At 57.1% G+C, this 16,560-nt stretch overlaps 2 protein-coding genes and 1 long non-coding RNA gene across 3 annotated transcripts; 2 read left to right on the top strand and 1 right to left on the bottom strand.

The window, feature by feature from the left end:
• The first annotated feature begins 216 nt into the window (after positions 1-216).
• Positions 217-4,627, top strand: LOC128087696 (DNA ligase 1-like). The gene is made up of 7 exons (XM_052697552.1): positions 217-221; positions 1,673-1,793; positions 2,195-2,629; positions 2,951-3,114; positions 3,432-3,554; positions 3,758-3,884; positions 4,414-4,627. Exons 1-7 carry the CDS (start codon positions 217-219, stop codon positions 4,495-4,497), a joined length of 1,059 nt encoding a protein of 352 aa, XP_052553512.1. The 3' UTR covers positions 4,498-4,627.
• Positions 4,628-5,522: 895 nt separating this feature from the next.
• On the bottom strand, positions 5,523-7,701 carry LOC128087806 (uncharacterized). The gene is made up of 2 exons (XR_008210017.1): positions 6,082-7,701; positions 5,523-5,897 (listed from the first exon to the last, which is right to left on the bottom strand). It is a non-coding gene; the product is annotated as an uncharacterized LOC128087806 (long non-coding RNA).
• Positions 7,702-8,416: 715 nt separating this feature from the next.
• Positions 8,417-15,699, top strand: LOC128087781 (coiled-coil domain-containing protein 81-like). The gene is made up of 13 exons (XM_052697687.1): positions 8,417-8,558; positions 8,930-8,991; positions 9,414-9,570; positions 9,884-10,140; positions 10,546-10,631; positions 11,414-11,517; positions 12,117-12,234; positions 12,736-12,856; positions 13,258-13,701; positions 14,023-14,186; positions 14,504-14,626; positions 14,830-14,956; positions 15,486-15,699. The coding sequence occupies exons 1-13, from the start codon at positions 8,495-8,497 to the stop codon at positions 15,567-15,569; spliced, it is 1,911 nt and encodes a 636-aa protein (XP_052553647.1). The 5' UTR covers positions 8,417-8,494; the 3' UTR covers positions 15,570-15,699.
• The last annotated feature ends 861 nt before the right edge of the window (positions 15,700-16,560 follow it).

Genomic DNA, 16,560 nt, shown 5'->3' with positions numbered 1-16,560 from the left:
AAGCAGCTCTTTTAAGCACATTATCATTTTATATGAAAACAAACTAAAAACAAGCAAGCAAACAAAAAGAGCAACCCCAAACCCAACAACAATGAGGCAAAACAAACATACAAAACAAAGAAACAACAAAAACAAACAGCCTAGTCTTCATATAAGGAAGTATGAACAAGTTCTGTCCCTCACAGGCTGTAAGGTCACTGTCACCAGGCGTATAACATGCAGTAATTTCTCATCAATAACTGAGTTTCATGCCATAAATGCTCTGGTGTATAAATCTTCTGTCCTGTCCCAAAATCACCATTTACTGTGTCTAAGAATTTTAGAAAAGCGCTGGAACAAATCGAACTCCTGCAAGTAAATTGCACGGGTTCACCATGAACTTTGTGATACAGGTTAATTTTTCTATTCTTTATCTTTCCAGCCTCCTGTCCTGAGATGACACTAGTGACTTTTTAACTGCAGTTGCTTAGATGTGTGTTTTTAAATGAGGACTCTAGCACTCAAGTTAAAAAAGCATTACATTATTTTTCTCCAGAACTCACTGACCACTTGTTTGTGGTTTCCAGGAAATCTGTTGATAGACAGCTGTTAAAAAAAAAAAAAAAAGACATGTAATAGTTCCCTTTGGTTTTTAATGGGAATCTTGTAAAGAGCTGGGGGTGAGGAGAGAGCAGGGTGCTGTTGGAGGACTGAAAATACAGCAATTCCCTACAGCAGTGCAGACTGCTGTCTTGTTAGTAGTGTTTTCACTATTTGCTTGTGAATATCTGGCTCTTTGTCTACAGTTACTGTGCTAAATGTTCATTTTACCACACCTTCAAGAAGCCCGACTGTATTCCAGAATAAGGGAAAGTCTTCACGATTTTATAAAGGTGACAAATATTGTACTGTTTGTTTTTCTTCTCCCACCACCCCCCTATTTTTAATGTTTGCTCAAAAAGCAAAAAAACAAACAAACAAAAAGAAAACCCAAAACCAAAAGAAAAAACCTACTGAAGAGCCTGGAAATGTCAGTCCATTGTGACACGCCAGTCACAAAACACTTCCAAGCAGGTTTTAGTTATACCAAGGATGATACGTCTCTGGTTCTGTGCCAAGACATCTAGCTGCTCTTGCTTGTTCCTCATGCTGTTTACATTGGTGTACAAATATTTCAAATGTGCTTCATTACACTCAGCACATCATGGAGAATGCTCGAGGGTCTCATTAGCATGCACTCTCTAAAATGTTGGTGTGCTGTCCCCTGTCTTACACCAGGTCAGATTGGTTTTAGCCAGTTTTCCATTCAAACCTAGCCTAGAGCTCTATTGATAAGCTCTGTCAACACGTGTGCAAAAGTGTTTGAAGCCCTCTGAGAAAGGAGCATCCAACGAGGCTCTGTAGAACATCCTGCAATTGAAAAACACAAAACATGTGTTTGACGTTCTGCAGTAGCTGGACTAAGTAAAAGATATATAATATAACGCTAAATTCAAAAGCATTATTGATCTGATCAGAGCGTTAATCTAGCACAACTCTCAAAAATGTATCAGTTTTTATTACTGCAGCTCAGTCATTTGGGGGCTCTTGCAGACTTTTTTTGCTGAGGAGGCTGCTGAAACACGTTCAAGCACGCAACGCAGACCCAGCACCTCCTGCCCTCCTGTCAACTCTCCCCACCGTGTCTTTACAGGCAGCTACCGGCCATCCCGAGGAGATCCTTGCCAGAAAAGGAAGAGCAAGAGAAAGTCGTTCCTCTGCTGGGTCCCCGGATGGTGGACTTCTTTGCCATAGCGAGGGAGAAGAAGAGAATGGTACGTGGCACAGAGTGCTGCAGCACATTTGTCTCAGTGAACTGTAGAAGAGCATCACTGACTCTCACAGCGCTCTTTGCTGCGCGTTCACGCGACACCTCGCTTGAAGAGAGATCAGCAGCGAGGGCGATTGGGAATAAGCTGTTCACTGCCGTTAGCCTCCCGCAAGCCACCCCAGGAGCTGATCTGGGGATGTTCCTGACTGCTTGTCTAGAACTGCCAGCTGCCTTTAGCCCTTTAGTGGTTGTTTATTTTCCTGGCTGTTGCAGAAGGGCTCTTCAGTCGAGTCCGCGGGAGCCTGGCAGCAGACCAGAAAGGCGGGAGGTAGAGGGTGAAATGGAGTCAGGAGGGGAAAGCCCTCAGCCTCCACAGAGACTAACGTTGCCTGTTGTTGCATTTAGGCCGACCTCGAAGCAAAGGCTCTAGAGACCAAGAAAGGAAAGGTGGTGAAGAGGCAGAATGTGAGGAAGGAGGAGGAGAAGGGGAAGAACGTGAGGAAGGAGAGGGAGGCGAAAAAGGTGAAGGAGGTGAAGGAGGTGAAGCCGGTGAAGGAGGTGAAGCCGGTGAAGGAGGTGAAGCCGGTGAAGCCGGTGAAACCAGTGAAGCCGGTGAAGCCGGTGAAGCCGGTCAAACCAGTGAAGGAGGCGAAGCCGGTGAAGCCGGAGAAGGAGGTGAAGCCGGAGAAGGAGGTGCAGGAGAAGAAATTTCCAAAAGTGACGCAGAAAAAGCAGCAGCAAAAGTTGCAAGGGAAGAAAGCAGAAAAAGGCGAGCAGCAAAAGTCGCAAGAGAAGGACACGGAAGCTGAGCCGGAAGAAGTGAAGCTGCCAGCGGCCCAGGTACTTTGCATCCCTGCAAGAAAGCAGCAGCACTTTCCCATCCAGGGGAGCTGAGACTGCATGGTGCCTCTGGCACCCGGGCCAGAGCAGTAGTGGTGGTGCAGCAGCGCTGGGTGGGGGACTGCTGCCTTTTGTGAGCAAGAGGACCCAACAGGGCGCTGTAACAAAGCCCTGGTCACGCTGAGACATGGCCTCAAGAGCGTGCTGAGGTCCCTCTCCTGATTCTTTTCCTGCCCCACTGCAGTCCCCACTGGAGTGGTCTTGCGGGGAGCTGCATGCTGGGAAGCAGCACCACAGCGCCGAGTGTCTTTTCCTATGCAGGAAACCTCTGTCACCGAGGAAGAATACTCAATCTCTCTGTCTGGGAGCGAGACAGAGAGTTCCAGCTCCTCCCCCAGCCTGAGAGAGAGGATGATGGGGAAGCAGGAAGAGGCCGAGGAAGAGCCGCGCGCAGTCTTCTGGGACAGCGCTGCTTTGCCTAAACGGTAAGCGTGCACCAACTGCACCCGAGGCCAGGGGCAGGGGGGTGGTGAGTCACCTGTGCTGTGGATCAGGGAAGCCAGCTTTTGAGTCGTGGTGCCGCACGCAGCGCCCGGAGAGCTCTGAGGCCGTGGATACGGTCGTGGTTAGGGCCCGATGCCACGAGCCTCTGTGGAGCCCAAGGCAGCCCACGCGTGGAAGTCGTCCTGCGTCAGAGTGGCTGTGGGGCCAAGTGGGGCCACGCGTGGAACAGACTGGGTGAAGAAAGAGGCAGGGGCGTCACGGCTGAAGAGTGAGACGGATTTTGTGCTCGCTGTTGCAGGAAGCTTTCTTCGAGGACAGATGAGGCCCTGCGGGAGGTGGTGAAGCTCATTGTGGGGCAGGTGTCCCGTGAGCAGCAGGGCCGGAGAGACGCAGAGAAGGATCTGCAGGACCGGCTCCAGAGGTAAAGCTCTCCAGACAGGCAGCTTGCTCTCCCACACTGCCCTTCTCCCACCCCCTGCAGCACCAGGGCAAAAGAGGGGCCTTTCCTGGACGCGGGCTCTCGGCACGGCCACCTGCAGCAGTGGTGGCAGGCACCAAGCTTGGGAGCCCCAGCCAGAGGCCGGTCTCCCTGTGCTCACACCCCCTCCCGCTCTGTGCCTACAGTGAGCTTGCAGTGCTGTGGTGGAGTCGGCCATCCACACACGCACCTGGCCTCCTCCATCTGCCAGGAGCGGAGCACAGACCTGCACCCCCTGCTGGACCAAAGCCAGAGAAGGCGTCACGCAGAGTGGTAAGTGGGCTCCCGTAAGCAGCGTGTCACAGCTAGCCGTAGCAAGCCAAGGGAAGACCCTCTTGGGCCTGTGGGATGGAGAGCGGCTGGCGGTGGAGCTGGAGACCTCCGCACAGACACCCAGCCAGCGGGCGCTGGGGACGAAGGTTCCCAGCGCAGCTCAGGCAGCTGCAGGCGGAAGGCTCTGAGGTGTCGGCCAGGGTCTGGCGGCCCTCCGTTCTCCAACCGGCGTCCCTCCCTCTCCTCCCAGAACACAGAGCCCCGAGCACCTCGCTCTCACAGCCTGTATCTGCCCGGGCCGAGGTCTCAGCCACCGCCTGACTCAGTGCCTGGTCAGTCAGCCCCACAGCAGGCTACCCCAGATCGGGACTGGCCACAAGGGCTGCAGTTACATCACAGGGACCAGGAGCCTGCTCTCTCTAGACCTGCATGAGCAGAACCACTCTCTCGTACTGCAGAGAGACTTGCAGCGTTGCGCTGCGTGTCTCTGCGCTCACAAAACTACTGAGCTTTACACTGAACTCCTCAGGTCCGGAGAGTCGTGGTCAGGCACGTCGACCAGGACCACGAGAGATCCAGCAGCAGTGAGATTCTGGAGCCAGACATCCACTAAGTGTCACCCAACAGCTCAACGAGGACCACCTTTCACTGTCGGCGACGCTCACGGTGACACTGTTAAAGGCGTCGCCGCTTTCCATATTACCCTTTCCCTATACCCAATAAACCCCAACCCCATCCCCAAACACCGTGGCTCATTCCTTGGTCGCCGTGAAACGCGCGCTTTACAGAGGGGCCTTGTAAAGCCAGGTGCTCCCCTCCCCAGGGTTCCCGGGCCTGCATCGGCAGGGCTACCCGGAGCTGCACGGGCACCACAGTGTGCTGCGAGGGTGCTGAAATCCAAGGCAGAAACCTTGCGTGAGGAGATGAGGAGGAAAGCCCGGTCCTCCTCCCTCCGAGCTCCATCTCGGAGTGGGAGCTGGGAGCTGGGAGCCTTCTCTAGTGTCACCAGTGTGGCTGTGCAATCTGCACGCTGACAGCTTTGCCCCCGGCTGCTTTGGCTGGCTTGAGGGCGGCCCCTTCCACATCCTGCCCCTTGCCATTGCTGGCAGATCCACGGCTGAAGCCAGGAATGCCTGTGCTCAAAAGGTGACGTGCTCAGCCAGTGGGGCTTTCTGAGCCCAGGCTTAACGGCTCAACAGCTCTAAGTCAGTTCTGAGACAGCATCCTGTCAATCCTCTTTGGGCTGCTGTTTCCCGTCTTGCGTGTGTTTTCCAGTAACTCAGACAAAAATCGGACGTATTTTAAAACGCACTTTTTGATACCTGTCTCCCACAGTACGGGCCCCCTTCAACTCCAGGTGAGCTTTGCCCACGTGAATATTTCTCCTACAGAGGTGAACAGCATGTCTGTAGTTCACTGCTGTCACCTGGCCTTACTTCCATTTGCTAGACACTGATTTTCCACCCCGGCTCTACAAGATCAAGCCAAACCCATCCCGTGCCCCGCTTCCGTGACTTCTGACATATGGCATTTGCCAGTTGCCCCGCTCTTCATAAAGAGATGGTGCTTGAAAAGGGTCCAGCGCTCATTAATGGAACCCTTCCAAATAATTGAGCGAATGATGAAGGCATCAAAGTGTTCAAACGGAACCGTTTTATCTGTTCCACTTCGCTGTTTTGAATTTGTAAATGCCAGTACAGAGTAAGCTGAGCGAGTTGACAGCTTTGCAGCAGATTGACCAAAAGAGCTGTGCAGGAACACGGCTGCTTTTTTTTCCTGCTCAAAACTAATAGTGGTTCTGTATGAAACGGAGCTTTCTCGTGGGCCAGAGATTTAGCGCTGCTGTTTGGTGCGCATCATTGGGGAAACACTTCACTTGGAACGGGTTGACAGTTGAGAACGGACAGCATGTTTGCTATTGCTTCTTCTGTCATCATGTGGGTGGCTTGAACTGTTGCAGTTCCAATATGTGGGGTTATGATGGCGTTATTTAATTTCAACAAAGGATGATTTCTGCAAGAAACAGCAAGGACAGCGTATTACACCCGCAAGAAGCAGAAAGAACAGCATGGATATCACACGTTCCGTTAATTCTTCTGCTAGTTGCTGAGGTCAGAAGCTCAGGAAACAGCAAAGGCATTGATACGAAGGGGCCACGTACACAGGATTGGCAGAAAACGTTGGTAAATTTGCTTACCCATTTCTCCATCCTCTCTACTGGCCTCGGTGCCTTGCTTGGCACTCATGTTGTCTCGACAATGTGGAAGGCAGAATAGTTGGTCATCAGCTTAGGACTGCGCAAGATAAGAACGCCCTGAATGAAGGAAGAGGAATTGTCTTGGGCCACAGGCAAAATCTATGATGAAGTTGGTGGACACGGGCTAACAAGGATAATTTTCCTTGTTCTCCTTTCTACGAAACCGTTTTTTCAGCAATCGTGAAACCTGGTCCCCAGTTCCTTCAGCAAAGGGAACGCAAAGCTGCTTTCCCACACTCTTCTGTGGGAATTGGGCGCATTGCAGGCATCCCTCGTTCTCCCGCTGCACAAGCTACCATCGAGCACACTCATCAAACGCTGCAGTCCGTTCGTAAGGAACAAAGAAGGGGAATACGGGACACGCGCCACGAGAAAGATTATGCAAGGCTCTGCTTGTGCTGACTGTTTTGAATCGTCACCACACAGATGCAACTGGTGTGGATCGTCATTTCGGGGCCTGCCCAGTGCTCGAGGAACGGCCAATGGTCAACGTTCGGAGCACGGCCCCGCGCTGCTGGGAAGGTCCCTGTCCGCTGATAGCTTGGGGTCGTGGATATGCTTGTGCTTCCACAGGGACTGGCCCCACGTGGGTTCCAGCACGACGTGCTCGTCCTCCTCTCAAGGCAGAAAGTAGCATCATCCCTTACGACTGGGATTGTGTGCTTCTTGCTTGCTGGCACTGCTTTGTAACATGTGTTGCATTGCACATAACAACGTCAGTAATGGTGTGATGTAGCGGGTGATTTCCCTGTGTTGTCAAGGCGGTCTCAAGAATTGGAATTCTTAGGCGTTATCTAGGTTGCTGCGTGCTTCTTTTATTTCAGTAGTGGATCGAATGTGAGTAAACAGGATTTGATGCATCCTCATCGTGTGTTACCAGTGCTCACGTCACTTCTGTACCTTCACAAGTGTTCTGTTCCTGCAACTTTCCCATCCACCTTTAGTGATCGTTCAGAATCAGAATCCATCAGAATATGCAAAAGTTGAAGACCTTTTCCTAACCAGTTACACAGAACGGGACCCTCAGGGATTTATTTCCAGGTTGCAGAAACTTGGGTTGCAGCCAAACGTGTGTTGTTCTTTTCAGTGGGCTGACAGTGTTTCTTGTCATTATGCTGTGTTTGCCTTGCCTCGGAGTACTGTCAGTCGAGGGCTCGATTGAGTTACACCCATTATTTTAGCAAGACAATTGGTGTTATTATGTTGTAGTTTGCAAATAAACAGAAAGGGGGGAACTGTGGGAAGACAAGGAGAACCGTTCGGAGCAGCAGCTGTGGAGCAAGCTAAACGGCACGAGAACCGAGGACAGCTGAGGAAGAAGAAAGAGCGGCTGTGAGTGGATGAGCGCCCGCACGAAGGGCTGAAGGGCGTTTGCGGAACGCTCTGTTGGCGCCTAAGGGCGGCTGGGAAAGGTGTAGGGGCGGCTGGCGAAGCCAGGAACAGGAAGGCCGTGAAGGTACAGAAGTGCCGTGAGCACTGGTAGCAGACGCTGAGGATCGGTCACACCTGAGTCCGCGCCTCAGGCGCTGCAGCCTCGGCTCCGGGCAGGGCCGCGTTCGGCCGGCGAAGCCGCGGGGCTCCGTTCCCGCGGGCCGCCACCGGGGCCCGCCCGCCCTCCGCCCGAAGCCCAGGCGTCCGAGTCCCAGGCGAAGGCGGGAGGAGTCGCGGGAGGGCGGCCAGAAGCCGTCGGCGGTTCGGGCCCGGCGTTTCGGTCCGAGGACGCGGAGCGAGCGAGGAGCGCGGGGCGAGCCCCTTCGCGCCCAGGCGAAGGCCCCGTCGGTCGCGACGCAGCGCCGGGAGGCCCGCGGAACCGCAGAACGGCCCGGCTCGGAAGGCGCCCCGAGGATCGCGGATGTCCGCCGACCTCCCCATGTCACGGCGGAGCGGGCCGCCTCCGAGCCGGCCTCGAACGCCTCGGGGGCCGGACGGGGCCTCTGCCCGCAGCCTCTCCGGGCAGGCGGCCCGTTCCAGCAGCTCGCCGCTCTCCCGCTCAGGAGAGCCCGCTTGCCGCAGGCCCGCTCCCCGAAGGCGTCCCTGCCCGGAGCCCGCTCTGACGGCAGGGCGCGGCAGCCCCTCTGTGACGCGGCCTGAGCTCACAATGGCACGGCGCGCGTCGCAGCGGTGAGCGCCGCCTCGAAGCTCGCCGACCCCTCATTTCCCAGAGAGGCCGACGAGGCTCCGGGCGCTCGCCGAGGAGCTGATCTCGCCGCCGTGCTCTGGAGCATCCGCCGTTCCGTGAGGAGCAGTAGGCAGAGAGAAGCGGGAGGGCAGGGGCGAAGGGCTGAGGAGGAGGGCCGTTTGGCCGGCCGCCCGCCCGCCGCGGTCGTTGACCTGCGGCGAGGGGGGAAGGAAGATGGCGAACTCCCTCTTCTCGAGACCCCGCTCGACTCCGACTGCGGAGATGATCCGGAAGTCTGGTAAGGCCTTCGGGCCCGGCGGCGCGCGCGTGTTGTCGGGCCGGTGACAGCTCCGAGCGCAGGTGTGGAAGCCCTGCTCCTGAGGGAGGGATGGAGGGAGGCGGGGACGGCTGAGCAGGGCGGGTTGCGGCGCGAAGGCGGCTGCCTTGGCAGCCCGGGGGCGCGAGGAGCGCTCGGGCGGGCGCGACTGCTGGCTTCTGCTCCCGGCCTGGCCCCTGCCTTCCCGGGGATCTGCGAGCAGAAGCCGCCGGCGGAACCGAATGGCTCGGAAGGCTCAGCAGCGCGCCGTTCCTGTGGCGGGAATTGGGCGTGCTGAAGGGTTTGGAGGTGGCCGCCTGGGAGCGTGACGCGTCTTTCCTTTTGTTTTGCAGAGCTCGCTAAGTTTTGGTTCAGCACATCCTATTATCTCGGCCGACAGCTGGCTCTCTACCAGGTGGGACTTGCCTCCTACGCCCTTCGTCCCTCTCGCGGTTGATTCAGCCCCGATGGCCCATTTGCCACGGAGCGCAGCTATTCTTGCCCTCCGTGGAAGCAGGACCCGCGCCCCAGAGGGGCACCGCGATGCGAGACGGGGGCCGCGGGCTGGCTCCACCGTCAGCTCTGAACTGCCAGGGGCTCCAGGCCTAATGATGGAAAGAGGGCTGGGCATTTTCTGGGCCTGCGTGCTTCCTTCCTCTGCCGGCAGAGTCAGAGGGATCCTGTGGGGGTGACTGCAAGTTTGGGAGCCCCGCTTGTGTCTTTATGAGCCAGAAGACTGCGCTCTCTGGTTCTTCACGGGGAGGAGGGGCGAGAGGGAAATAGTCTTCCGTCATTCCCTGCACAACTTCTTCTGATCCGCCCTTTCTCCTCTTTCAGGCTGTGAGCATTCCTGAACTGGGCGCTTTCACCGTTGTCAGAGAGCACATGGTCAACCAGCAGAACAATGTGGTTCTTGTTGAGAGACCCGTGTTTCATCTGGCAAAGGCTCTTGCGCAGGACCACGACCTCCAATACGACTACGTAGACGTTGCAGGTAGGAAGAGTGGAGTCTGACAGAGGAGCCTGCCCTGGCACTCTGGTGGGGACAGTGTGACAGACTGCCATTGCAAATGGCAGCAGAGGGTAGCAGCACACTCCTTCAGCTGCTTCAGCAGCAGGTTTCATTCCGGTCTCATCGGCTCCGCGTCTCAGCGTCTCCACAGAGACGTACCAATGGTTCCGCCTCACAATCTCAAAGACTACAGAACAGCAGTGCGTTGCCCGAGGGCCTGGAAGCTGCTGCCTTTTGAGCGTGGCCTGCCCATGGCTCCCCAAGTGCTCACGCTCCTCTCCTCTCGCTTCTCCAGGACACGACGAGTATCAGCAACTTCCTTATGATGAGATAGCCTCGGAAACCGGCATCTCTGAAGGCGCGGCGCGGCTTTGCGTGCAAAGGACCGTCTGCCAGTTCAGCGCCTGCATAGGGAAGAGGCAGAACGTTGCCTTCGTCTGGTGGGATGTCGGCATGCTGCTGATCGAAGGGAAGCGTGTCCAGATGAAGTTCTACGAGGACTTCTTGGGGAAGCTCAATGGGACTGCCGAGGCGCTGCAGGCTCTTCTTGGGGTAGGTCTTGCGTTTTCCCAGCACTACCTCTGATTCTTCTGAAACGCCTTCCGGGGACGAGGGGACTGCTTTCTCCTGGCGTGCCATGCTTCTCCAGCCAGCCGGGCTCCTGGCGGTGTGCGGGAAAGCGGGCTCTGGAGAGCTCTTCCTGTACGTGAGGTGGCCCGGCTCTGCGCGGGGATACGCGCCCTCAAAAGGCCTCGCTTTTTGTCAAGGGACAAACGGTGCGCGTCACTGCGCAGCCCCAGCTCAGAGCACGGAGCAGAGGCACAGGCACAGCAAGGCTTGCTGAGGCCCGGACCCTTCCCTGTGGCGGCTCTCGTCGTGTTGGGCTGAGAGAGACTGGAGCTGCCAGCCATTGCCAGTGTCCCCACCTCCCATCGTCTGCTTCCGTTCTGATTGCAGGTGCCAGAAATGAGCAAGGCGGTCATCTCACGCAATGCCTGCGCGGCTTCCCTAACGGCTTCCGGACACGTTACCGTCTTTCCCATGTGAGTATGCTTGCTCCTGCCACCCACGCCTGAGTGAGATGGTACTCGCCACGGTACTTTGCGGTGCTGAGAGGCCTGAGAAGCGGGCAGGGAACTCCCCGCTCGCTCTAGTTCAGTTGGGTGGCATTTGGAGGAGCGTGGCGTGGCAAAGTGACGTTTTGCGTCCGGGCCAGAGTCGAAACTGGGGGGGGCATTTAGGCCAGTCTTCCTTCTGGTTTTCCCTGGGCTTCTTTTGTCCGGCAAATGAGAGTGGGTATGGCTAAGGACCCAAGGGCTGGAGGAGGAACAGATGGTTGTGCAGACGGGAGCTCGAGCGTGGTGGGCTTCCGCAGAGCTCTGTCTCATACCGTCGCTGCTGCGCAGTGCCACCCAAAAGAGGTGCGGGCGGGGGGCGTGGAGTTGAGCCTTCAGAGCTGCGAGGACGTTATTCTGCAAGAAAGTCGCAGGGCAAGAAGAGAGCGAAAAGGGCTGTTGGGTAACTGGGTGGGGAGCAACCGGTCTGTTCTGAGCGAGAGGGGAATATTTCCTCCTCTGGAGCAGGCAGGGGGATTGGCTGGGAGCTCATCTGCTCTCACAGCAAGGACAGAAGAACACTGGCACGCACCGACGGGCCTCACCTGCCCCTCCAGGCACTGGAGATCCTGGTACGGTTCTCCAGAATGAGCTGCTCTGGGAAGCGTGGCCTTACAGCGTCTCTGCGTTCTGTCTCTGTCGCTCCGCTATTGGGTCACGCCGCGAGGGGAAGCGTTGCCCTTCCTTCAGCCCGCTGCTTCCTCTTCCAGGTACACGCACGAGATCGAACTTGAAACGCCCGACACAGCAAAGGTGGACCTGAAGTACCACGTGAAGACCAGACGTGGGCAAGACTGGGCAAGAGGCAGGAAAGGTGAGGGACCCGGGGGTTGCCATCGGGGGACTCTGTGTTTGCCTTCCTCCTCGTCTGGAGGCGGTTAGAGCTGACCTTACCACAGGGCGCCCGGAAGAGCGTGAGACGCTTCCGGTGACTCTTTGTACCGTTATGGGAAAGCCTGAGCGATCCATTGCGAAGAGAGTTCTCAGGGCAGCCCTCCATCACAAGTGGCCACGGGGATCATCCCAGCAGAGGACACTTTCCCAGTGGCCTCCACTCGGCTGCCTGCCCTGCCAGCCCTGGAAATCCCTCCCCTCGCTTCCCTTCGTATTCTCCGATGTCTCAAAAGCAATTCCTCTGGTGTGAGCACGCCCCAGTAGCAAAGCTGTGTGCGTGGGACGTGCATCAAGAGATGAAAGAGCCAGCTCCTCTTGTGCTAAACGAGTCCCCTCCCCACGATGGCTCTTTGAGACCACCGGCAACTGCCAGGGCCTCCCCCATTTCAGCACACAGACCAGATGAAGGCCTCAGGTAGCGTTCCCCAGGGAACAGCGTTGCCCCACAGCCATGAGGAGTCGGACCAAAACCGTGCCAGAAGCACAGCTGTTGGAAGTTTTCCCCTTTCCTCTTTCTAGGGGACCTTTGCGAGACGCGCCTCCTTCATCGCGCAGCGCTTCCTCCCAGGAGGTTACCGCCACTGACTGGAGTGCGGGGCAGAGACCAGGCAGCCGAGGAGAAAGAGCCTCGCACCAGGTGAGACTCCTGGCCAAAGAAATGCGGGCGGTGCCACGCTCTTGCCTCCGTGGGAGCGAAGTTTCTCCCGGATCCAGAGGCTGTATGGATTCAAGCAGCTCTGCATGACAGACGCCCCGTAGCATCCCTTCTGAGCTGGGTAACTCATGGCAAGTGCTCCTCGCGAGAGCGCAGAGACTTTCTTGCTTCCCTTCAGGTGGAAGCGAACCGGGCCTTTCTGTTTGCCGAGCCCGGTGCCCAAAGGGACAGGAAACGTCCCGGGAAGGGATGAGGGTGTTCCTTTCCTAGGAGCGTTTGAGCAGAGTGAGCGTGTTTGTGGGCTGCTGTCAGCGCCGCAGGCTGTTCACAGGTCTCCAAGGGAAGTGGTAGAGACCAGCTCAGTCATTTGGGGGCTCTTGCAGACTTTTTTTGCTGAGGAGGCTGCTGAAACACGTTCAAGCACGCAACGCAGGCCCAGCACCTCCTGCCCTCCTGTCAACTCTCCCCACCGTGTCTTTACAGGCAGCTACCGGCCATCCCGAGGAGATCCTTGCCAGAAAAGGAAGAGCAAGAGAAAGTAGTTCCTCTGCCTGGTCCCCGGATGGTGGACTTCTTTGCCATAGCGAGGGAGAAGAAGAGAATGGTACGTGGCACAGAGTGCTGCAGCACATTTGTCTCAGTGAACTGTAGAAGAGCATCACTGACTCTCACAGCGCTCTTTGCTGCGCGTTCACGCGACACCTCGCTTGAAGAGAGATCAGCAGCGAGGGCGATTGGGAATAAGCTGTTCACTGCCGTTAGCCTCCCGCAAGCCACCCCAGGAGCTGATCTGGGGATGTTCCTGACTGCTTGTCTAGAACTGCCAGCTGCCTTTAGCCCTTTAGTGGTTGTTTATTTTCCTGGCTGTTGCAGAAGGGCTCTTCAGTCGAGTCCGCAGGAGCCTGGCAGCAGACCAGAAAGGCGGGAGGTAGAGGGTGAAATGGAGTCAGGAGGGGAAAGCCCTCAGCCTCCACAGAGACTAACGTTGCCTGTTGTTGCATTTAGGCCGACCTCGAAGCAAAGGCTCTAGAGACCAAGAAAGGAAAGGTGGTGAAGAGGCAGAATGTGAGGAAGGAGGAGGAGAAGGGGAAGAACGTGAGGAAGGAGAGGGAGGCAAAAAAGGTGAAGGAGGTGAAGCCGGTGAAGGAGGTGAAGGAGGTGAAGCCGGTGAAGGAGGTGAAGCCGGTGAAGCCGGTGAAACCAGTGAAGCCGGTGAAGCCGGTCAAACCAGTGAAGGAGGTGAAGCCGGTGAAGGAGGCGAAGCCGGTAAAGCCGGAGAAGGAGGTGAAGCCGGAGAAGGAGGTGCAGGAGAAGAAATTTCCAAAAGTGACGCAGAAAAAGCAGCAGCAAAAGTTGCAAGGGAAGAAAGCAGAAAAAGGCGAGCAGCAAAAGTCGCAAGAGAAGGACACGGAAGCTGAGCCGGAAGAAGTGAAGCTGCCAGCGGCCCAGGTACTTTGCATCCCTGCAAGAAAGCAGCAGCACTTTCCCATCCAGGGGAGCTGAGACTGCATGGTGCCTCTGGCGCCCGGGCCAGAGCAGTAGTGGTGGTGCAGCAGCGCTGGGTGGGGGACTGCTGCCTTTTGTGAGCAAGAGGACCCAACAGGGCGCTGTAACAAAGCCCTGGTCACGCTGAGACATGGCCTCAAGAGCGTGCTGAGGTCCCTCTCCTGATTCTTTTCCTGCCCCACTGCAGTCCCCACTGGAGTGGTCTTGCGGGGAGCTGCATGCTGGGAAGCAGCACCACAGCGCCGAGTGTCTTTTCCTATGCAGGAAACCTCTGTCACCGAGGAAGAATACTCAATCTCTCTGTCTGGGAGCGAGACAGAGAGTTCCAGCTCCTCCCCCAGCCTGAGAGAGAGGATGATGGGGAAGCAGGAAGAGGCCGAGGAAGAGCCGCGCGCAGTCTTCTGGGACAGCGCTGCTTTGCCTAAACGGTAAGCGTGCACCAACTGCACCCGAGGCCAGGGGCAGGGGGGTGGTGAGTCACCTGTGCTGTGGATCAGGGAAGCCAGCTTTTGAGTCGTGGTGCCGCACGCAGCGCCCGGAGAGCTCTGAGGCCGTGGATACGGTCGTGGTTAGGGCCCGATGCCACGAGCCTCTGTGGAGCCCAAGGCAGCCCACGCGTGGAAGTCGTCCTGCGTCAGAGTGGCTGTGGGGCCAAGTGGGGCCACGCGTGGAACAGACTGGGTGAAGAAAGAGGCAGGGGCGTCACGGCTGAAGAGTGAGACGGATTTTGTGCTCGCTGTTGCAGGAAGCTTTCTTCGAGGACAGATGAGGCCCTGCGGGAGGTGGTGAAGCTCATTGTGGGGCAGGTGTCCCGTGAGCAGCAGGGCCGGAGAGACGCAGAGAAGGATCTGCAGGACCGGCTCCAGAGGTAAAGCTCTCCAGACAGGCAGCTTGCTCTCCCACACTGCCCTTCTCCCACCCCCTGCAGCACCAGGGCAAAAGAGGGGCCTTTCCTGGACGCGGGCTCTCGGCACGGCCACCTGCAGCAGTGGTGGCAGGCACCAAGCTTGGGAGCCCCAGCCAGAGGCCGGTCTCCCTGTGCTCACACCCCCTCCCGCTCTGTGCCTACAGTGAGCTTGCAGTGCTGTGGTGGAGTCGGCCATCCACACACGCACCTGGCCTCCTCCATCTGCCAGGAGCGGAGCACAGACCTGCACCCCCTGCTGGACCAAAGCCAGAGAAGGCGTCACGCAGAGTGGTAAGTGGGCTCCCGTAAGCAGCGTGTCACAGCTAGCCGTAGCAAGCCAAGGGAAGACCCTCTTGGGCCTGTGGGATGGAGAGCGGCTGGCGGTGGAGCTGGAGACCTCCGCACAGACACCCAGCCAGCGGGCGCTGGGGACGAAGGTTCCCAGCGCAGCTCAGGCAGCTGCAGGCGGAAGGCTCTGAGGTGTCGGCCAGGGTCTGGCGGCCCTCCGTTCTCCAACCGGCGTCCCTCCCTCTCCTCCCAGAACACAGAGCCCCGAGCACCTCGCTCTCACAGCCTGTATCTGCCCGGGCCGAGGTCTCAGCCACCGCCTGACTCAGTGCCTGGTCAGTCAGCCCCACAGCAGGCTACCCCAGATCGGGACTGGCCACAAGGGCTGCAGTTACATCACAGGGACCAGGAGCCTGCTCTCTCTAGACCTGCATGAGCAGAACCACTCTCTCGTACTGCAGAGAGACTTGCAGCGTTGCGCTGCGTGTCTCTGCGCTCACAAAACTACTGAGCTTTACACTGAACTCCTCAGGTCCGGAGAGTCGTGGTCAGGCACGTCGACCAGGACCACGAGAGATCCAGCAGCAGTGAGATTCTGGAGCCAGACATCCACTAAGTGTCACCCAACAGCTCAACGAGGACCACCTTTCACTGTCGGCGACGCTCACGGTGACACTGTTAAAGGCGTCGCCGCTTTCCATATTACCCTTTCCCTATACCCAATAAACCCCAACCCCATCCCCAAACACCGTGGCTCTTTCCTTGGTCGCCGTGAAACGCGCGCTTTACAGAGGGGGCCTTGTAAAGCCAGGTGCTCCCCTCCCCAGGGTTCCCGGGCCTGCATCGGCAGGGCTACCCGGAGCTGCACGGGCACCACAGTGTGCTGCGAGGGTGCTGAAATCCAAGGCAGAAACCTTGCGTGAGGAGATGAGGAGGAAAGCCCGGTCCTCCTCCCTCCGAGCTCCATCTCGGAGTGGGAGCTGGGAGCTGGGAGCCTTCTCTAGTGTCACCAGTGTGGCTGTGCAATCTGCACGCTGACAGCTTTGCCCCCGGCTGCTTTGGCTGGCTTGAGGGCGGCCCCTTCCACATCCTGCCCCTTGCCATTGCTGGCAGATCCACGGCTGAAGCCAGGAATGCCTGTGCTCAAAAGGTGACGTGCTCAGCCAGTGGGGCTTTCTGAGCCCAGGCTTAACGGCTCAACAGCTCTAAGTCAGTTCTGAGACAGCATCCTGTCAATCCTCTTTGGGCTGCTGTTTCCCGTCTTGCGTGTGTTTTCCAGTAACTCAGACAAAAATCGGACGTATTTTAAAACGCACTTTTTGATACCTGTCTCCCACAGTACGGGCCCCCTTCAACTCCAGGTGAGCTTTGCCCACGTGAATATTTCTCCTACAGAGGTGAACAGCGTGTCTGTAGTTCACTGCTGTCACCTGACCTTACTTCCATTTGCTAGACACTGATTTTCCACCCCGGCTCTACAAGATCAAGCCAAACCCATCCCGTGCCCCGCTTCCGTGACTTCTGACAGGTTTGCTATTGCTGCTTCTGTCATCACGTGGGTGGCGTGAATCACACAGAATCACAGCATCACAGAATTGTAGGGGTTG

Source organism: Tympanuchus pallidicinctus, unplaced genomic scaffold, assembly GCF_026119805.1.
Source record: "Tympanuchus pallidicinctus isolate F22 unplaced genomic scaffold, pur_lepc_1.0 scaffold31, whole genome shotgun sequence".
Taxonomy (NCBI): domain Eukaryota; kingdom Metazoa; phylum Chordata; class Aves; order Galliformes; family Phasianidae; genus Tympanuchus; species Tympanuchus pallidicinctus.
The sequence above is the reverse complement of the archived record's forward strand: the minus strand, read 5'-3'. Positions and strand labels throughout refer to the sequence as shown.